The sequence below is a fragment of the Zonotrichia leucophrys genome, chromosome 2 (genome assembly GCF_028769735.1).
Source record: "Zonotrichia leucophrys gambelii isolate GWCS_2022_RI chromosome 2, RI_Zleu_2.0, whole genome shotgun sequence".
Classification (NCBI taxonomy): domain Eukaryota; kingdom Metazoa; phylum Chordata; class Aves; order Passeriformes; family Passerellidae; genus Zonotrichia; species Zonotrichia leucophrys.
In genome coordinates this window covers 135920202-135942815 of record NC_088171.1, presented here as the reverse complement: position 1 = coordinate 135942815, position 22614 = coordinate 135920202, and the positions used below count along the sequence as shown (strand labels likewise).

Here is a 22614-nt window from a genome sequence, read left to right as displayed (position 1 = left end):
CCAACCCACGGTTACTCAGCCTGCATGACAGAGCCAGTGCAGAAATGTGACGGGCAGAGGTCCAAGGCAGAGCTGGGGACCGCTGACTTTGCTGCACTTGCCTTTCCAGATGCAAGCAAAACAAACACTTACCCTGCTGGACATTCAGGAGCCTTTATCTCTTCACAGTCATCATCCACCCAGTGGGTTTCTCCTACCAGAAAAGTCACATTGGAGTTTCAAAAAACAAAAAAATACAAAATCTGTGGATACAGCCACAGGTTTCACGGAAAATATACATAAAAAAATAAAGTCTAGCTCCAGTTAATGGACTGACTTGTCATACTTCCCATGAATAATGAGAATGTCTTTTCACAAAGCTGAACAAGTGATCTGGTTATATTCTATTCAACAAAAATATCCAAACTAGCACTTCTACAAGCAGCTCTAAAACTGGAGTTATAAGTGTCCTTTTGACCGCAGGAGACAGTGGTAATGCTTTAGACACACTGGTCATCTATTTTAATTTTTTTTATTTTTGATGTGTCAAAAAGAGGTAGTGCTGCTTCTGTCTGTGAATTCCCACCCTCCTACCATCAGCTCTCATGGTTCCATGAGCTGATTCAGCTGGCTAAAGGCATAGAAAAAAATTCATTCTGGGGAAGAAAAACAACTCCAAATAGTTTCCAGATGGCTTAGAGAGGCGATCAGCTCATGGATCAGGTGAGACTCAAGCTAAAAAAAGCATTAAATACTCTTTCAGAGCTACATTAGTTAAAATTACTTTGTGTAATCAACTATTTTCTTAAGGTTTTCACTGCTGAATGCTGTCTATAGAGTGGCTCATGACTTGCATTTTTACAGATCAGTTGAAAAAAACCAAATTATTATCTAACAACCCTACTTTCTGAACCTGGCACTATTAAAGGAACTGCAATTCAATTAAAAGAACGAAACAAAAAACATCATAGAAAAGACCTGCTGGAAATGTGTGCTGCAGCAATTCCAACTGACCATGACAGGAGGTGGATGGACAATTTCCAAAGGAAAAAAAAACCCAACACGCTATTCTCAGATGGCCAAAGGCACATAAAAAGAGGAAACACTGTTCTCACATAAAGCTTAGTCATGTCGGAGTTCCAGGGTCGATGAGATAGTTTGTTATACCCAATTAAATGAAGGTTATGTACATTAAAGCTAGAAACATACTAGTTCCTCTGTCTTGACCCTTGTGAGAGGAAGCTCACGAAAAAGGCAGGAACTGGAATCTATACCAGTATTTAAGTGGTCTCAGCTTCTGGCTTATTTGGGAAGGGGAAGGACAATCCACGGGGATTTGTTGAAAAATACACACTCCATCTGGATTCCCAACACCAAAACTCGAGTAAACAAAAAGGCCCATTTTTAGTGTATGGATGGATCTGGACAATTACAATTTTGTGAACACATGCATTTGTCCAAAATAGTGAAACAATTTCAAACTGTAACCCTTACCCCTACAAAGTCAATGAATGAAAAAACCTAAGAACTCTGTGAGATGCAAAAACCCACAGAGCTCATTACCAAGGATCAGAAGGCCTGCTGTCAATGGCAGACACACTAGACAGGCATCCGCACTCTAGAAGAGCAGAGCAGTGGATGAAAATAAAGTCCTCAAAGCCCATCCACCCGCCAGGCATTGCAGGCTGTTCTGCAGCCATTGTGTCACCTGAAGCCCAGCCATAGCCCTTGCAACTCCTCTTCCACAAGAAACAACCTACAGATATTAGGTCAAGTGGTTGGAGCAGGAGCTTTTGTGGTGGGGGTGGAGAGAGGTCTTTGGGACAGAGGTAACATATCTAGGAATGCTCCGTTCCTTCTGGGATCATTAGATACCCCTGCACTCCCTGTGATGCAGAAAAACGCATCTGAACACTTTAGAGTTCAGCTTTAAACTTCACCCACCTTCACCTCTTCTCTTCCTACCATTACCTCTACAGGCAAAGACAACATCCTTCAACCTACTATTTACCTCGGCTAGTGCCCAGACATTTACAAATGCGATTCCCCACTTCCCCCACCTCCTAAAAAAAAAAAAAAAAAAAAAAAAAAAATCAAAGCGAGACAAGGAGAGTTCCTCTTTTAGATGAAAGCTCTTTACCCTGCCTTCAATCGGGCTTGGAAAGATAAGAGGTAGAAAGACCAAAGACCTACCTTTGCAAACGACTTGGTAATTAGTACAACAATCTCCTCTACTTAAGCAGTCTTCAGAGCAGTGACAAGCATTGTCATCATTCCTGGTTTCTCCACAGCGATCTTTGGTACACTCCCAGCCCCGAGCTAAAATATTCAGTGTAAGCAAGAATGAGAGATTGCAATCAAAACAAAAAGTATTTATTCACGCTATAAGGAAAACACTTTAGTCGTTAAAGTAGGTATGTCAACCAGAAACAAAAAGGACGCTCATCACTTGTAAGTGCAGGAGGGCTCCTCCACAAACCAGTGTGTGAGTATTTCTGCTACCCTCCGGTGTTGTACTCCAAGCTTTGTACAATCTGAATGCCACAAAAAATGCGGAAAGGAAAAGACAAAAAAGGATCTTCACAGAAAAATGGTGGAACCTAAAGCACAAACTAAGAATTCTGGTGTTTCTTGGGTAACCTTTGCTTTTCCTCACAATTACTACAGTCCCCTCTTCAATTCCTAGGAAATAAGAAAGTAGAAAAGAGACTACATCCATGCAAAGTGATGCCTTACTCCCACCATCAGTTCCACACCCATAGTGCAGATCCAGCACCAGCCTCAAGGATATGAAAAAGAAAGAGCTGTTCTTCAAGGAAAAGCAAGGCATGAATGCTGTGAGAACTCCATCTTCTCTTCTCTTGTAAATGAATTTAAGATCTGGCCTGTGTAAATTACATGCTCTCTCAAGGGTAGTACATTGCTTTGGAACAGGGCCTATAGTTTTAAACATATGGTTTTCCACAATAAGGCCCACACAAGAAACTATAAAAATCACTTTAGACAACATGCACCCAGTAAAAAAACCCACACATCAGAGTAATGTGTTTTATCCCCTTTTCGGCTTCATTTGGGGCTTTTTCCTATAAGTGTGTAATATTTACAGATCACACATGTGATAATTGCCTGAATAAATGCCTGTGGGAGTATATGATCGCTAGCACAACAGCCCCAGGGGCTATAAAGTATCCATATGCATATGTGAACATATGTGTCTGCTGTGGACAGGAGGGTAAGGAACTGAAATTCTGCCCTTTGGTAGCAGACATTGTGCTGAAAGTCCTCAAAAAGAGCCTCTCATTCTGCAGCCATTTACAGCAGGGGCAGAATAGCATCAGCCTAAAATTCAGACATTTGTGGCCTGGAACAAAACTTGTTTTTCATACTAGATTACCTCACTCTTTCTTGGTACCAATCTATGAAAATTATATAATCATAAACAGAACTGAGGAAGTCAGGACTTTCAAGCATGGCACATCCATGGGCACTGATATTTTAATCATTACACTTTCCTTCTGCCTGCTTATTAAGTATTATATTTCAATAAAGCAAGAACAAGTTTAATGGCAAAAATAAAAGGCACCTGTGTCAACTCTGACCACTGTGCAAACACTGAAGGAGATGGGTACAACTAATAATTTAAATGCACCATGCTAAGAAATAAAATATAACTCATATCCCTCTTTGAAGTTTTCCTTGCCTATGACTCATGGAAAAAAAAAGTCCAAACCAGAAAATGAACCAATTGCTATATTTCCATCCCCCAGGGTCCAGCAAATTGAAGTCAAATGTTTCTACCAGCGCAGTAATATGCATCCTAACACCTGGAAATCAGGATCTGGGGCATGGGTAGCAAAACCTGGCTGTCCCCTCCTCCAAGAGGACCCATACCCCTTCAACGATCCCAGCTTCCAAGGCAATCTCTCAAGTGAGCTTGAATTGCTCCACTATCAAGTTAGCAGTTGGGATGAAAAAGGATGGCTGACACAAAATGACTAATGTCCAGTTTTTACCATGGCTTTTGATTGTAAACTAGAGGTCAGGTGGGTGCCTGAACATTGATTATTGCTTTTAATTTTGTGTCAGAAGATCTGCTTTTCAGGGTGGTATGAAGAGTACCTTGCTTTTTCTGCTCCCCACAGTAAGGAGCAATAGGTGCACAGTCCTGCTGCCCCTTAAAAGGAAACCTGAGCTGCATAATGGGCTGAGCTGAGCCTGCCCAGCCAAAGCAAGGTGAGGAAGAGATGCAGGTTATGCCAAGGAGTGCTGTTCTATCAAGCAGGTCACTGGCAGAAGCCAGGTGTCAGCAGGGCGTGGCAGTGCAGGGCAGGAGACCCATCATACCTGTCTTTAAGCACAGCTCATCAAAGTCGAAGCAGCAGCTGTTGTAGCTCTTGCACAGGTTGTCACAGCGGCAGCCAGGAGGCTCTGCCTCTTGAAGTTCAAAGCATCTGTTTTTGCAGGAGCCAGAGGTATTGATCCAGGGGGAATCTGACAGGACTGTGTGGAACAAGAAACAGGGCAACATCTGTCAGGCTGGCAAGGGATGGGACAGGCAGCTCAGCCCTGAGCCACTTGAACGAGCAAGACCTCGGATGCTTGCTCTGGGAAAGGGAAGGGAGCACAGAAGAACTGCTCAAAGAAACGAAACAAAAAAAGAACAAATTCAGTAAAAGTTGTTCTTTTGGGGAAAATAAGAAGCAGCATGCTGTGATAACATCCTGCAAAGAAACAGCCCTGGCTTTACCTCTGTAACAATCAAGAGATCATTAGCAGAAATGTATTGAAGTCTCCAAGGCCCCATTCCAGGAGCTGCAGCTATTCCACAGAAGCAGGCCTTTGTTTTTAGAAACCAAGTGACATTTTCATGGCTGGCTGGACAGTTTACATAGGAAAGGACTCCAATTAATCTACATGCAGACAGCAGGACTTGGTCTGCTACACTGGAAGGTGTCAAATCAATGTGAAGCATGAAAGAAAACTTTAAAATGCTCTATAAATTAATGGAGAAATAAAGTAAGACTTTTTGATGGGCTTTTGCAAAGCACTAAATTATAAAAACTTTTAAAAATACATAAGTATTTAAGAAATCAATAACTATTACATATATAAATAAATGGAGGGCTGCCAGTCTGCAAACCATGAATAATGTATTAGACTTCAATAATCTATTTATTAGTAAGGGCCCTTAATGTCAAAGCTGATATATGTCGGCTCTTTTCTCAAAACTTAATATTTTATACACTTTATATATTTTAAAAGTTTTTCTTGTAGGAGAATCCTACATAACAGCTTATATGAAGCAGGAAAATTGTGTGCTGTTCTCGAGGTTTAATTGTATTTTATGAAATAAATTATGGAATGTATGTTATCCTTTAAATATAGAGGTGTTCCAAAAACTTCACAATGCCCTGAGACACTTATTAAAATTAAGTATTTGAAATTGTCTTCTGTTTTGTTTTCTTTTGGGCCATAGTTTGGTTTTGGGTTTGGCAAACCTCACCATGATTAGGAGTATGACTTTTAGAGGACTGACGCAATGGCACTTTTGGGAAATACTTGCTCTGATATTTTCTTATGTATTTTTCCCCCTACACTTTCACATAAGAGAGTTTAGTTTCCACATAAACTGAAGGGAAATCTCTTCCCAAATAAGATGGCATTAAGTGAACACTGTGAGAATGGATGGAAAAAATGATGAAGGGGGGGTTTGGAGGTGACACTGTAGTAGCTGATGTGTCACCACCTCTCATCCCATGCACTGCTGCTCCACCACTTGCCTGGGAGTGGCACTGACTGGACACTAGCACAAACCACTTCAGGGAGTTAACCTGTCAGAAAATAAGTGTTGCAGCAAGATCATAGGTAAGAAACCCAAATGTCCCATGGTTGCAGTCATGGCTCATGGCAGGTTCAAGGCACACTCCTATAACTGCTGGAAAAGGTAGCAGCAGAAAACTCCATCTTTCTGGTTTTGTGGGGTTTTTATTTCAATCAGATCAGCAGTGCTCAGGATGAGAAACATCATACACACAGTGAAGTTTCACTCTACAGGTATATACCTACCCTGCAAGCATGCTCTCAGTGAGCCATTAGGATTTTGGCCATCTGAAATTCCAAGGAGACAGAGTGTGCATCTATGCTGGCAATACACAGATCAGTATTTTCTTTGCTTACATAAGTAGGTCACAAATCTACACTAGAAATTAATCACATGAGAATTGTTTCAAATCATGTTAACACTCAAATTTTCAGAGTTATGAAGCTGTGGTCCTTATTTTTGATGACAGCTCTTTCCTATCAAATGCTTCTGAAAATCTACTACCAAAAAATATTTTCATGTTATTGAATCTCTTCCACTACTTTCTTTTCGGGAAGGTAGGTAATATCTAATCACAGATCCAGTAAACTGCAAATCAAAGGTATTGGAAACTTGAAGGTATTGCATACCAGCATATAAACCAAATCTTTACCTGGACATTATCCTTTTCATTTCAAAGGGCAGAGAGGGAGACCTTTTCAGAGGGACAAAAAAAACCCCAAAACCAACACATCAACATGTGTTTAGGAAAGAGAAGGTGTAAATCTGACTGCAGATTACGTAAGAGACAATTAACTGCATTCTAGGAATGCCTACCTGTTGTAAAGAGCAGCTCATTTGCACCAAAAACCACCCACAGAGAAGCTGTGCAATCTCAGAGCTTGAAGATTTTGAAGAAGGGCTAGGGATCTAGAAGATCTGTCAGAAGTACTTCTGTAACAACTGACCAGGTCTTGGGATATGGAGGTCTACACGGCTGTTCAAAATCCCTTCTAGCTCCATCTTCTATAACTGCAAGAAGGGTTTCCATATAATGTAAGAAAGGTTTAGCCCACCTACCTTGTCTAATTTTTTCACATCTCTTGACAGCCACCTCATTAGTGATGTAGCGAATTATCCCAAATCACTTAGCAAATTCAAGTCACACGTCCTGAGTCAATGTAGGACACTTTCCATAAGGCAGCACAAAAGAGAACTTGCTGAATTTCTCCAAATACATTAAGATCACTCCTTTGTTTCTCATGCTTGACCTTTCCTTTGCAGCCAGACCATGATTTTCAGGTCATGCACAATGCCATGGCACAGGTACTGGTGCATGCAGAATAGTTTGAAAATATGTCATCAGGAGCTCTCTCCCTGGTGAGCACTTTCAAAATAACAAAAACCATTGTATAGAACAAACTTAGTTTAAAATTCTTTTCAAAACTCCTGCATCCCTCCACAGCTCTTGCAGTCAGATGGTGCAGCAGGCACTGGGACCTCAGCCTGAAGATCCTTCCTTCAACATTTCATACATAAAGCTTTTCACACTGTTTTCCATCCATTCCTTTTATTGCCACTAAGTTCAAAACAGTCATCTAATTGTCTTGTATATCATAGGTTAGAGAGCAAACCTAAATAGGGCAATAGTGCCTTTGTGATTCAGTTCAAGGAAGCTGTTACATTTCCATTTTAAAGGTGGAAAGTGCCATATCAAATCATTTCTTTTGATTCTGTCTGATTAAAAGGTTTAAAAATAATGAAATCAATTTATTTGCAGTAGGGTTTAAAGCAGGATTACACAATATAGACAAGCTTACAAAGTCATTATAAAAAGGAGGCTACCTAGTAAAAATTTGCCAGTTTGGATCCCATATGGAACAACCAAATACTTAAAACATCTGGAGTGCTAGTTCTGTTAGATGATACGTCTATTATGAACTTGCTTTTCATCTTTGCAATGAGTTAAATCCAAATGGAAAGCCAGGTAAGGGAAAAATACAAGTGTTCCAACAGAAGAAAAACATTATCCATTTTTAATTGCATGCTTAAAACTACAGTGAGAAGAGAGAAATATTTCTCCTTCCAAAGCATTAAGTTATCCTACTGTGATCAAGAACCATGATTCAAGAGATTACTAAGGCCATTTTCCCTGAAAGTGCTTTAAAAGATGGCTAAGAAAATTCATAAAGCAAGTAATTTACAAAGGCAAAGTTAAGGAAAAATATGAGCTTTGATTCTCTACTGTATCTTAAAATTTTGAATAAAAAATTTATTTCGATTAAACAATTTGTTGTATACAAACATTCAACATGTTAAGTGTACAAAGACATACATCTGTACACTGCAAAAAGAGAACAAGAAGGGGTGTTTTAGCCACTGTGGTGGTACTTTGGAGTGCATTTGCAAGGGACTAGGCAAAAACCATGATGTTTTTGGCTCACAGCAGAGTTCCATGCTAGATGAAAATGAAAATTTGCTTACAATCACAGCATACCTCTGGAGAAATAACAAACTGATTTCTACAATAATATTTGGTAAAGAAAGGGTTTTGCCAACATAAAATAATTAATTCTCAAGTCAAGACACTTGGGAGCAAATAAGCTAAAGAATAGTGATGTTAAAAAAGAATTTATACTAATCTTTTTTTCTGTACATTTCATTGGACTTCTAATGAAGTATAATTGGAAGTCATGCAGTTCAGAGTGACTAAGGTTCTTTGATCACAGTGCTTTCAGTTAGCTAAAACCCTGTACATCTCCAGTGTAACTTTATACTGTTTATATTTCACTGTTACTATACACCTTTATGCTTTGCTATAATTTTTTTCCTCCTGCAATAAAAGTAACCAAGCTATATAAACACAGAATGGACAAAATCCTCCATTATTTTGTCTCTCGTTATTGCACCCTTGACTGGACTACTTCAATGCCAGGCGCTGGGTCAGTCCCACCTGTAAACAAATTTTCAATATATTTCCAAAAGTACCCAATCTCCTGCCCTTTTCAAGAGATCCTGTGTTTCTTTCTTCTTTTCTGGAATGCTGAGCTAATCCTCCTGCTATTGGAAGGAGCACACAGCTACTGTTCCCAGCCTTGGAGGTGTTGAACACCGCTTGCTGGCTCAGCAGGGTTGGCACCGATCAGCTGCCATGGGACCCCAATATCAGACCTCTGGGTCTTCAGGAAAAACCAGCTGAGCTCTACCCTAGACAGTCACCAGTGACAGCAAACCAACTGTCACTCAGGATTTGAAATGCAAATATTTCCTATCCCTATTACAGACACTACACATCTGTTCTACAGTTAACATCCTAGAAGATTTTTAGAAATTATTTTCCAAGCAATTTTTCTTTTACTGCTAAAAAGATCAAAAGCAACAGCCACTATCTTCTTGATTACCTAAAATGCCTCTACTCAGAGACCAGCAGCCCTGACATCGGCTGTGATTAGACACCAATTCCTCAAAGAGGGAGGACAGGAGGACACAGATACATTACCAGGAACACAAGAAACTCTGGCCACAGCAAGCAATTTTATAATTAAACTTCACATGCTATCATTACAGACAGGCACTGCAAATGAAACCCTTTCACTTCAGTTATGTTAACCCGCTCTAAGTCAATGACCGCGAGTTTCCCTTCTCCTGCCAAAGGAACAGAGACACAACTCAAGCCCGCTTTTTCTTGAATAAAAAAAGACTAGTTGTCTGGTTTATACATTTTTCCATTTGGACTATGCTTGAGCTCACAGAACCCTATGCTGCCCCACAACACAAATAACAGTTCCTTCTGCAGCATGTTCTTGCTGTCTTCCAAAAAGAAAAAAAGTAGCAGGCGTAAGAAAAGCAGAGGACTCGGTGACAGCACATCTGCACGAACACCTGCTCTCCTCTCCCAGCCCTCTCTGCCGTCAGATGTCTGCCGTCTACTGTTCACAAACCAGCATGACCTCAGGAGCCACAGAAATCCCAAAAGCTTTTCTCACCAGTGCCTCTTGAAAGCATTAATCAAGTTTCTAGAAACCGCTTCAGTGCTACCAAAATAAATCCACCACCCTTAAAGCCATCAGGGAGTTTCTCTTAGCGCTAGAAGGAAGCCATGCAAAGTACAAAACACAGCAAACACTTCACAAGCTGAGGAGACCAGTCTCTGTGAGACTGACAGCGCTCAGTCCTAAAATAAGCTAAATTTTCCATAGTCACATGCACACAGAGCAAAAGTTTAAGTAAATAGGAGACCTATAGGTGAGTCCCAAAGGTCAACTGACTCAGGCTCAGTGAGTTATTTATTCTTCTCTATATCCTACAGGGAAAAGGAACAAGCAAACTACTGTTACAAAGTAGGAATGGTTTCTAACCGCAGTCTATAACATAAGGGTATATGGTGATGTACAATTTATGTCTGTTACTGTACCTGAAACAGGGCCCTCATCCCATTCTTCAGATCTCCTAAATCGATTTGTTGTAAATCCCATGCAGACATTTACTCCAAAGGCAAAAGCAAATAAGGATATAACCTGCAAAAGTAAAACAGCAAAGTAAGCAAACTGGGCAAGAAGCAGGACTTTTGCACTAAGAGCATTATGCATAAAGGGCAGAGATGGTCCTCAGTACATTGGAGCTCCCTAGCACTGCAGTTCCCATCACTGGAGCAGCAGCTGACAGCGTCACCGTTGGAGAGTAACACAAACCAGAAGGGGTTTATGAATAAAACATCTCTTTCTGGAGCTGAAACGCTCCTTTTTGTAGGAACTTATTGGGAATGGGAGACGGGCTACTCCTCCTCTAAAAGTAAACACGCTCCTCTCCTCTCCTCTCCTACCTGGTGCGAGTGGACGCAGCCCTGCTTAGCCATACCAGGGAATTCTTGAAAAGCCTACGCCGCACTGTCGCCTTTTTTTATAGTGAGCGCAGAGCTCTGTTTGCTCGGGGAGTTGAGGCTATTAGCTACGAGTAATCCCACCTGGTGAGGTTGACAGGCTCGTGTGATTTGTCCAGGGGGTGATTTCATCATGTTTCACTCACAAATCGCAGCTCCGACTGCAAGAAGCTCCAGGCATCATCGCTCGCTACGCCCTCCCCCCAAACGCACACCCGCGCGCTTTTATGTGGTTTTCTCTGGCAGAGCAGGGCTCGCTTGTGCCGCTGCGGCCAAGAGCTGTTCCTGCTCGTTTTATTCTCCTCACAAAAGTAACATGCTTAAAAGAGAAACCAAATGCGGCTCCATCTGGCTCAGAGAAGAAGAGGGGGGAAGCTCGCCGGGGGCTGTGCACTGCAGATCTGCCGCTGCCACCCCCAAAAGCGGCCCGGCCGGTGTCAGGTGTGGCAGCGCCGGGGGCTCGACCCGAGGCGCGCCCGCCCCGCTGCCCTGGCACGGCCGGGCGGGTCTGGGGCTCGCTCTCCGCGGCTGCTCCCCGAGCTCCGCACCGCGCTGCCGAGCAGGGGCCTCTCGAAACCGGAGACACCTTCAGAGCTGGGGGCAGGGGGGCGTTTTTCAACCGTGTTCTCCCGGGCTGCTGTGGCAGGGAAAGGCTCGTATCGATGGAAACACAAGCAGTTTCATCTGAATAGCTGGAAACCCCAGACTTCCAGAAAGGAAGGGAAGTGACACGTTCCCTCTGTCCCACATTTCCCCATTTTCATCAACAACAGAAAACTTGGCTGTTTGGATAAGCACTTTTATTTACAAAGCAAATGATAATGCTGAACAGAATTACGGTTCAAATCAGTGGCTTAAATATTATTTGCCCAGGCAAATTATTTACCACTGTAGTTTGCCACTTTTTTTTTCTCTGATGAAAGCTTCTTTCATGAAAGTGTTTACTAACAATTACATTTAAAGGGACAGAGTCAAGGTTTGTAAGCCCTCGGGTGGACTGAGCTTCCCTTGGGACCTGTCCCATATTCTATACTGGCATTGAAAGACACAGTGCAGTTTTCTTTAAAATATTTTGCAGTATTAAACACATACAATTTTGAACTTTTTTAGAGGCAACTTTTACCTGCTGAAATAACTCCCCCACCGTGTAGCTCTACAAGACAGAGTCTAAAAATCCCTTCTCTTTGCTGCCCAAGTGTCAGCCTGCCAGCCTTTGCTAGGACCTGATCCTTTTTTATGCAGTTTCTTAACCGAAAGTGGCTCCATTGTGCAGCTGCAACTTTGCATTGCAAGGCTCAAGGCCATGTAATTAGCTTGAAAATTCCTACACAAGGACATTGTATTCGTTTTCCTTGCACAAACTGAGACTATGCATTCAAGACCCATCTTCTAATGTTCACTTTATCACTATCTGTGCTGAAAAAAAAAGAAAAAACGTTGCAATGGCCACTATTTTTCTAGCAAAAAGCTGTTGTGCAGAGATCTAAAGAAAAGTATTCTTCAAAGGTTTTACTATAAAATTCTTTGCCCTTAGCCTCTAGTATATCCTGTGGTCAAACAACTTCATCCCCAAACGCCAGGTAAGTGCAGCAGCGTGTGACCGCAGCAGAAGGGAAACCTAAAGTGTCACAAATGAAACTGCTAACAGTGTTGCCCATGTATCTTAACTAATGGAGCTCATGGTTTCAGAGCAAAATATGGGAATCGGCAGCTCCAAACTCTCCTCCAGGCTAGGACCTTTGGATCACCAAGGGACTTGGGCAAAACACAATGGACTTTTCAAATCAGGTGGCCAATTTTTTGTGCTCAAACGAATACATGAAGTCTCTGAGATGCTCTCAATTTCAGAACCTTTGCCGTTCCTGCATATCTTCCTAACACACAGGTCCTCAGTTTTTTTGGTAAGTTCCTACATATGTTAAAAATGGCCATTCAGAAAAAAAACCTTAACAAAGAAAACCAAAAAATACAGCATTATGAATGACTTCTACCGATTTAAACACACATATTTCATTCTTCCATTCGTGTAACATCTCTGGAGCTTGTAAATTTCACAATTTTACATAAATGGAAGAGCTTATTTTATGTTTCGTAGTCCATGCTACAAGTATATTAAATAATTAAGGTCATTTGTAATGTCCTTTAGAACTATAGATGATGACTCTGAAAAGGCTAATCTTTTTCATCTGTGTTATGTAAGACATTTTCTAGTAGCTCTGAACTGAACACAGTCAGATGCACAATGTTCTTTTTGTCACAAGGCTTGTGCCTGAAGCTATCCCACAGATTCAAAAGGAACTTATTAGCATAAACAAGGTCTAATGATTTTGTTCAGGAAAAATTTCACTGTTGGGATCACTGGCAACTGATTTTTCAGCAACTAATTGCCATTTTACTAATCAGAAAAGAAAGGACTAAAGCTGAAATAATGTATTCCTGGCCCACGAATTCAGCAATTCAGTGGAAGTTTTAAGGCTTAAATGAAACACGTTAAAAAGGAATTTTAACGAGATCATCAGAATATGTAATGCCTCTTCCTCAGTTTTTGTGTATAAAAATTGTCCTTTGGCTTTTCAGGCTTGTATGATGACAAGACTGATTGTTTAACACGGGTTGCAAAGCTTACAAAGAGACACCAGATGGCGCCTCACAGGAGAGGTTCGTGCTGTTCCATTTCCAGTTACAAACATTCACTGAGTCGCAGAAACATTTAGGTTGGAAAAAAGCATTAAGATCACAGAGTCCAAACCCATGTCCACCACTAAACCACGTCCTTAAGTGCCACACCTAAACGTCTTTTAAATACCTCCAGGGATAGTGACTCCACCAGCTTCCCTGGGCAGTTTGACAACAATTTCTGTGAAGAAATTTTTCCTAATATCCAGTCTAAACCTCCCTTGCTACAACCTGAGGCCATTTTGTCTCATCCTGTTACGTGTTACTTGGAAGAAGAGAACAAACTCCACCTGGCTGCAGCCTCCTCTCAGGCAGTTGTAAACAGTGATAAGGTCTTCCCTGAGCGTCCTTTTCTTCAGGCTAAACAGCTAGTCCAGCTCCCTCAGTTTCTCCTCATCATGTGCTCCAGACCCTCCTCCAGCTCTGTTTCCCTCCTCTGCACATTCTCCAGCTCCTCAATGTCCTTTCTGAAGTGAGGGGCTCCAAAGTGAACCCAGGATTCAAGGTGCAGCCTCCCCAGTGCCAGGTCACTGCCCTGCTGGCCACACAGTTTCTGATCCAGGCCAGGGTGCCGTTGGCTGCCTTGGCCACCTGGGCACACACTGGCCCATGTTCAGTCACTGCTGATCAGCTCTCCCAGCTGCTTTTCTGCTGGGCAACAAACTGACTGAGGGTGCCGTCAACTCCCTTGTCCGGGTCATCATTAAAGATATTAAACATAACTGACCACACTACTGAGCCTTGGAGACTGGACACCAACTAGATTTAACTCTATCACCACTCTCTGGGCCCGGCCATCCAGGCAGTTTTTTAATCCAGTGAAGAGGGCACCCATCCAGCTCATGAATAACCAATTTCTCCAGAAGAATGCTATGGGAAGTGGTATCAGCTATTCCATAGAGTTAATATAAGCAAAGCAGTATACTTACAGTCTTATATAAACTCATTTTTCTTGAGCAGTTTTTCTAATGAGAAAAGGAATGCAGAGAAATCAAGTATGCTGGCTGAGTCAGAGGTTGGGGATGGAGTGGACTGCAATAAAATGAGCCTTTTTAGCTACTCCTGTCAATTTTGCACTGGATGCTGGATGTATGGGGTGACTGGGGGACCAGGGTGAAAGCCTCCAGTAGGCTTGACAGCAACATGAAAGACAGAAAGGTGAAGGACTTCTTTATAGTGCCTCAGAACTCTCATCCTCCTAAACACAGCATCCACGTATAGTTGTGGCCAAGAAAAACAGTCAGTTGAGTGCAGAAAATAGCAATTTCAAGGAACAAAACCTTTGGATAAACCATAGAAATTCAAGTTGTATCCACATCAGTTGTACTCAGGTATAAGCACTGGGAAACCAAATAAACTTCCAACAGTCAGAGTGAGCATGGGGAAGAGTTGAGTACCTTGCTGAAGACACCCCAAGTCTTAACAAAGTCAGAGAGGCACAACATATCAAGTAGAGCTGATTCCTGTGTATAAAGGATTTTAAACCATATTTTAATTACAGATTCAGAGAATGGTTAAAGTTGGAAGGGACCACTGGAGGTCATCTAGTCCAACCTCCCTAATCAAACAGGATTCCCTAGAGCACATTTCTAAGGATGGTGAATATATCCAGAGAAGGAGACTCCACAGCCTCTCTGGGCAGCTTGTTCCAGCTTGCTCCAGTCACTCTCACAGTAAATAAGTTCTTCCTCACATTCAGATGGAACTTCAGAAGGCACAGGACTGACTGCCAAGGAGCTATGCCCTCTGCTACCCCATGAGCCTGGGGAGACCCACAAACCAGGCTGTGCTCACATGAAAGTACACCCTCCTCACCGCAGTTTCTCAAAACACCACCAGTCTTCAATTATCTGTCTGCTCATCACTGCCCCGAGGGGAATGGTATGCAAATCATAGTGCCTGCTGCCCTGGAGGGCTGTGCTGAGGATGACTTTCTTGGCCAAAAAGACCCATAAAGCAGTGCCAGACTCTCAGGGACAATCATGGACAAATTAAAGTCTTCAAAATTGCAGTTTGCTGCAGCCCAGCCCCTGAAGCACCAAGTGCCTTAGGCACATACAGGCCCATCAGCATTTCTGAGCATTCTATATGATGCCTGCAGGGTTCATAGGGCTGGAGGGAGAGCACCCAGATACAGCCAAAACTCACTGAGTACCACCAGCACAGCACGTTGCGCCCCTCCTCACCTCACCTCACCCTCATGTATGTGTCCTGCTCAAAACACAGGGACAGTGGGTTCATGCCTGGCTGAATCTGGGTTCTGCCTGCCCGGAGACAGAAGAGGAACCACTGGCCAGGGGAGGACCCGAGTCCTTGTCTCTGCTTTACTTATGTAAAATGTTTGTATCCTCACTGGGATGACTGAAACGCTGGTGAGCAGCGCGGTGAGAAAAAGGAGGACATAATGCAGCAGAGAAATAAATTTTCTCACACCCCAGATCAGATACAACAGCTTCAGTGGTTCAGTGAGGGTTGTGGATTTGGTGATGGCACTGCAGCTCCAGAAGCTGCCTATGATGCCTATGGAGGGCTGTTAGCCCAAGTGCACTCTCTACACACAATCACTATTGTGGTGGCACAAGCAGAACAAGGTTTATGAGCCAGGTGATGTCTTTTAGCAGGAGAGCTAGGTCAGCTGGAAAGAGGAGAGGAGTTTTCAGTGACCTGGAGAAAGCTTTGGGTGCTTGTCTGTCTCCCAGCAGTACCACAGCTAACACACCACCCACTCCAAGGCACGGTATTTCACCTCTCACTGAGAGCCACACACGACAGCAGCAGCGTTAACAGCAGTTCCATATCTATGGCTTCCTCATCTTTAAAGAAACTACATATACCAAATTCAGTTTCTGGACTATATTACTATTATGAAGCAGCTCAAGTACTTCACTAAAAGCACTGAGAATTGTATTTCTTAAGACAGTCATATATAAAAATTCTAGGAACTGCAGAATAAAAACTGTTCTGTAATGAAAAATCTTCAGGGAGAATATGAAGGAGTGAAACATGGAGCCACAGGGCCCATGTGTGTTTTTAGCACAGCCCATAAAAGCTGTGTATTCAAGTCCTCATTCTGGTTTTCTAGTGCTTGATATGGATGTCACAGGTGCCCATTAACAGCTTTACATCGGTCTTTTTCAAAGAGTTGTAGATTTCAGTGGTGTGAAATCCACCCACCTACCCCCCAGACAGCAGTCTGGAGGTTTCAAAGGCCTTGCATGGTATCTTGCATATGCCGCACACAATCACTGTTAATTTATTTAAATTTTACAAGAGATACAACCTATTACATCCCACAAAAACCATAGACTCTTTAAAATAATGAATTAAAGCTAAATGGGAAAAAAATCCAACCAAAACAAAAACTAACAAGCAACAGTGAAAAAAGCTAAACAAAGACAAAAAAAAAAAATCAAAACCCACAAGGATGGGAAAGCTACTTAAAGATGTAAAAAGCAGGTTTTCTAGACTTCAAATAATCTTTCCAGTTTCTTTTTCTAATTTCTATGTACATCCTTTACCATTTTCAAATTTTTCTCAGTGGAATATTAGCTTTGAATCTCCTGGGTATATAAAACTTCTTGAGAGGACTTCTACAATAACTCTGTAACATATCTCTCTGACTTGATTACATTTACCCTCAGCTCAAACTCCATTTTGGCACATTTTCAAGGTCAAGGTTTGGATATGATTAAAAATTTCCAAGTGGTAGTCTCTCCCCTACAAGTAAAATGTGGATATAATTAATACTGTTTACTTTGTTTTCTTTGCAAACAAGAGTTTCTGTTTGTTTGAAATACTTTTTTTCATGTTTTCAGCACTTGGATCAAAAAAGAAATATTTTAATTAATATCTTTCTGCTAGTTAATCTTAAAAAAAACCAACCTGATATTTTCAAAGCAGCAGAATCCTATTTGATTTCAGTTTAAAGAGATATGTCACTAAGAATACTGTTCTTAACTTGCTTGCAGCTGAGGCTTTTTTTGCAGCATCAGTACTTGAGAAAGATCAAAGTGGGGTCAGGCTGGAACAGAGGATTCCCACACAAATGGAGACTTGCCTTCAGATGGGCACATTTTCCTCCTGGTTCTATGCATAAGAGGCATCTAAGGCTGAAGAACTGGCTGCTGTTATGGTGATGTGTGTTTCCACCTAAAGCTTTTTTTTAGCATGGTAAATATATGCATGAACATAGAATAGACCTTGGCAGTGTTGCAGTTAAGGCAATAAAATTTAAAAAAAAAAAAAAAAGCTGTGGTCCCTCTGGGGCTTGAACCTTCTACACATGAGCCTCAGCCTGACTCAAGCAGATCTATTTTATTTGCATAAGGACTGCAGGTCTACACCACTAAATGCAATCAGTCCAACACAAAGAGAAGGAAATCCTGAAGAAGTTAGGACAGCTGATGAAGAAGAGATGTCCTCTTAAAGAGAAAAACAACAATTATTAAATACTGCCTAAACTGCCTGATCTGATTCACTGGCCACACGAACATTTATGTGGCACAAGATAGAACAGGAACTGTCCAGGCTTTTGTTCATGGAAAATTGCATGAAATGGGGGAACAGCTAACATGTTAATAAACTTAATCCCATCTGTAGCCCTTTTTTGGATGTACTGATTTACCTCATAGTTGAAAGACACATCTTTTAAAGCTATCCCTAGCTGTTGAGAGGGGTGAGATATTTCCACACCTTGGAAATAACTGGCTCTTCTGGCCTTTTCCTTCAGAACAGAAATAAATACAGCAAACAGAATCCAGATACCTAATGTCTACCACCAGGCCTAGTAGACTGGCAAATCCTTGCTATCTCTTCCATCCTCTCACCCCAACCATTTCTAGAGATACACTGCAAATCAAAACAGGTAAAAAACTTGCCTTCCTTAGACAGGTTTTACAGTTGGATCAATTTTCCTGCCCTGGTCCTCAGCCCTGGCAGCAGTGAGACACAGTGAGCCGCACACTGCTGCTGGGAACTGAGGAGCATCCGTGGGCAGGGGAGTGGGGAGGGGGCAGGGACAAGCTCTGCTGTCCCCCCATTCCCTCTGCTCCCAGGGGAGCGCTGTCACCTCAGCATTCACTAAACACCCTGCATTTCTTAATAGGCATCTGCTGCTGCCCGTTGTAATGGCAAAGCACAAAAGGGTAAAACAATCACATCTTGCTTTTGGGTCATTTCGGACAGATGGGCCACTTTCCAAGCATCACAAATTTTCCTGAGTTGAAACATGTCACCGCAAGTTCAGTTGAAGGTCACATTTTTTTTTCTGATTTCAGCTGAGTGCAAAGATGACAAATGTAAGTACAAAGGGAAAAACATCCTGTTGGAACAGTACTCCCTGTTTTCTACGGGTGAGAAAAGTATAGGCAACATTTCAACAACTAAACAATGTGATCCATTGCTGAATGATTGCTTTAAAAGCCCATATCATAATGTGTAACTGAAAAAATTTCAAAGTCTGCAGGAATACAATATAAAAATAATGAAGAAAAATGGTAGTAATCAAAAATATGCTACTCTGCATTCGTTTGCATAAGGATTATCAGGGGGTTTTAGGCAAAATACTTTTTTCACTTTCTCAGCATAAAACTTTGGAAAGGAGTAAAGTATTTTTTGTAATGGATTAAACAAATAAACTGCAGGGAAACTCAGGTCACTTAAATATTAATAGATTTCTTCATTATTTTAAAGCAAATAATCTTACTGAGTTAAGCTTTGTTTAACTCATATTTTGGTTTTTTATTTAGCAAAACAAAACTTTCAGAAAGACACAATTCATTGGTTTAGTGATTGCTGACTGCTGTAGACCAATAGCAGCTCTGCTCTGCTTAGCCTTCAGAGAAGGCTCCCCGCCCTGGTAAATGTCCTTTTCACAGCAGACAAGACTGAAATCAGCTTAAAATTACAGTTGTTGAAGATTTCCATGGTAGAGACAGATGTTCCTGGGCATCCACAGAGAGCCTGCAAAGCTATTTAATTTATTATTTTTTCACTGCCCATGGCTAACCCTTCTCCAAAACACTGAAACCAAACAACTTTGATGGCAACATGTGATCTAACCCATGTAAAAAAGACTTGAGTAAACTACTGCTGTGGTGAAGAGAGCAGGGACATCTCCTTCACCAGCTGCAGGGAGGGCCTCCAGGGCCTGCTATCCCTGCTCAGATGTGCAAGCTCAACATTTCAGTCTTTTGGGAGAGGAGGAATACTATGAGTAAATCACCTTCAAAACAAACAAAAAAAAAATCCCAATACACTTTGGGCAAAGAAGCCAGGATGGATGATGGAAAGAGGCAAGGAGCAGCAATATGCTCAGGTGACAGCTGAAGTCATCAGAGAAGGAGTACCCCTACCCCTGTGTGAACTGAGTTCCCTTTGCACCGAGACAGAACAGGAGCACAAGCTGCCTCTCTGGTAGCTTAAGCTGTGAAAGTTGGTTTGAAAATGGGTGTGGGACTATAACCTCATGTTCATACTCCTGCTTCCTGGGAGTCTAAGCCTGCTGAATCATCTGCTTCATTCTGCAGATAATTCTAGCATAGTTTTGGAAGGTACTGAAGTAAAAATAAAGCAACACTAGGAAAAGTTTTGTTGCTTCCCACTCTGATGCATTATGAGTAAAACAAATAAGGCAAACTCCAAACTCCATTGTATAAGTGCAGGTGGAAGTACAATCAGACTGCAGGACAGAAGGCACAGGGGAGAGGCACAGGAAACTTTTGGAGAAGTGGCAGATTCAACACACAAACAAGGCTCAATGCTGCCAGCAGCAACTGCTAGGACAGCACAGTAAATGAAGGGCACCCAATACCCCACGACTGTCACAGCCATCTCCTGCCATCTGTGGGGAATGCTGGGCTGGCTTGGCAGCACAATGGGAGGGCAGAAAAAGACATCTTAGTGTTGAGAGTGAAAGGAGATGAAATATATTAGGAGAACAGAGTTTTGGAGACTCCAAAAGGGAATCTCCTTCTTCTTCCTGCTGTTGTGAGGATTGGAAGGAGGAGAACATCCTTGTGATCTCTGCCCTGTTGCTAATGCTCTTTCAGTTGTACCCTACTGCACAAGTCCATCATATGTTAGAGAATGTCAAAGCAATAGAGTGTCTTTAGGTGCACTGAATTTATGTAGTCAAGCACAAATGACCTGGGCCAGTGCTTTTGGACTTGCAGCCAGCTGAGACTGGGACCCTTCAGGTTGTTTCCTGTAAGCAGAGACTTAGATTCTCTGGTACAATCCTGTCATTTACAAGGAATATACAAATAAATGCTGTTCCCCTGAGCAGTGAAAGGAATCTGGAGATCCCAAAGGCACTTAAGGGCTTCTTAGATTTTTTCCAGATGAAGGGTCATCAGCTCCAAGGGAATTTCACCCCATCTTACAGCATGCCCTCTCTCCAAGCTGGAGGGGTGACCTTTTCTGGGGTTTGCCTACTGTCTTCACTGCCATTTTAGCTGCTCAGCCTCAACATGGAAAGAAATAAAAACAGGAATTCATGGGTGATGGCAATATTTACAAAAGATTGTTTTGTCAGTACATTTTCTCTTACCCCATAATTACCACCTTTTCATCCCCTGGATATCCAGTTTATAAACATGTTTATGTTCATGTTCATGTTTATGGATGTTTATGATTGTCCCAGCCAAAATTCATTGTGGGTGTGCAAAGAGCCTTTGAAGAATGCCTGAAACAACTGAGGAAGTTGTACCTCAATTCTAGTGTCACCTGGTGCAGGTACCAGATTGCAGCCACAAACTCGTACTCCTTTTTCTCCGAAGATGGCTGAACCAAGCCATATTTTCTCTTTATACAGTCTGTGAACTCTTTAAGTATTGCACTGACCATCCTTCAGTGGTCCTGATACAGATGAGTGCCAGTTCCCACCATCCCACTCACACCTGAGCCAAATGCCGACACACCAAACCATGGGCTGGTGCAGCTGGGGGGGCATTCAACTGTTACAGTCCTTGCAGTTGCAATCACAGTTTCCCTGTCCCCTTTGGTAGCTCTAGCATTGAATTTGGTGCAGGGCTGGTCCCCCTTTGCTGCTGCCACAACACAGGTTCCTCAGCACCATCCTGTTGTAGCTCCAAAATTCTTGTTCCATTCCCCCTTTCTCCTGTCACTGGCCAGAAAAGGTTTTCAAGCTGTCACATTCATCAACAGCACCAGGGACATAAAGCTAATGCTACTTTAAATATTTTTCAGCAGAGTAAGATACAATAGGTTCAAATACACAAATGTCCTGTGGATAGTAATTCCTATCTTGGAATTCACTTCAGTGTCTTTGCCCTTTTTACTGCTATTTGTCATGAGTGCTGGTGCATCGTGCTGCACCAAAATCTCCTGCCTCAAGGACTAAATTAGACAATCTGGGGCAATTCTGCAGAGCCCAGTTGCTGTAGGCAACTAATTGAAAATTCAGGGTATGGGATGAGATGTCCCTGGGCTGTATTCCTACCCTGTGCTTTGTTATGTTTGCAAAACAGCTGAGGGAAGTGTTTCAATCCTGTCCCAAGTTTGCACAGGGCTCTCTGTAAAACCTGGAGCGATTCCCCAATGGATGTGTCTGGGAAGCAGTGGGCTAGTGCTGGCTGAGTGCATGTGTGGCCTGGCAGCCTCAGCAGCTCATCCTGCCATGTCCCAGCAGCCATCTCCACTGCCACATGTGCCAATACCGAGCTTGAGACTTGGCATAGATCAAGAAGCCTGCATGAACAAACCATTATTACCCAGGACAATGCATATATCCCAAGTTTTTTGAGCACCACAGGTATGAGAGGCAGGACCTCAGCTGAACGTGCCATTTACAGCAAGCAGCAGGGAACAGAAATCTGTGAAGGGAATAAAATGTGACATTTCAGTGAGGGGGATGGGAAGCAGGTGCTGTTGGAGGGAGGACTTCAGGAACAACCCTGGCCATGTCCCAGCGTGGTGTATCTGCAGATTTCTACATCAGATGACATGGGAAGAAAAAATTAGGTTATGGACAAGGATGGTGAAGAGCCAAGTGACACCAAAGCCAGAGAGGTCTTCAAAACTAGGAGGCTTTCAGGTGAAAATCTTTAACTAACCTAAAAATACATGGAAACACAAGAACAGAGGGTGAGAATGCAGAAACGTGCAGTAGTGCTTTATGTGGAGAGGCCGGAGCTGCCGTGGAGCAGACACAGCCTGTCCCACCACAGGCCGGGCTCAGGCCCTCACCAGCCCCTCACGAGGCCAAGATGGCGGTGCCTGGGGTAGAACAAAAGAGAAGGGGGTAAAAAGCGCTGTGCAG

The 22614-nt window shown here is 42.4% G+C and overlaps 1 protein-coding gene across 1 annotated transcript in view; it reads right to left on the bottom strand.

The window, feature by feature from the left end:
- ENPP2 (ectonucleotide pyrophosphatase/phosphodiesterase 2) overlaps nucleotides 1-22614 on the bottom strand; it is a 71510-nt gene that overhangs the window by 45595 nt on the left and 3301 nt on the right. Inside the window, 4 exon segments of the mRNA XM_064706573.1 lie at nucleotides 133-193; nucleotides 2173-2298; nucleotides 4324-4479; nucleotides 10194-10296. Of these exon segments, the coding sequence (XP_064562643.1) occupies nucleotides 133-193; nucleotides 2173-2298; nucleotides 4324-4479; nucleotides 10194-10296 (446 nt within the window).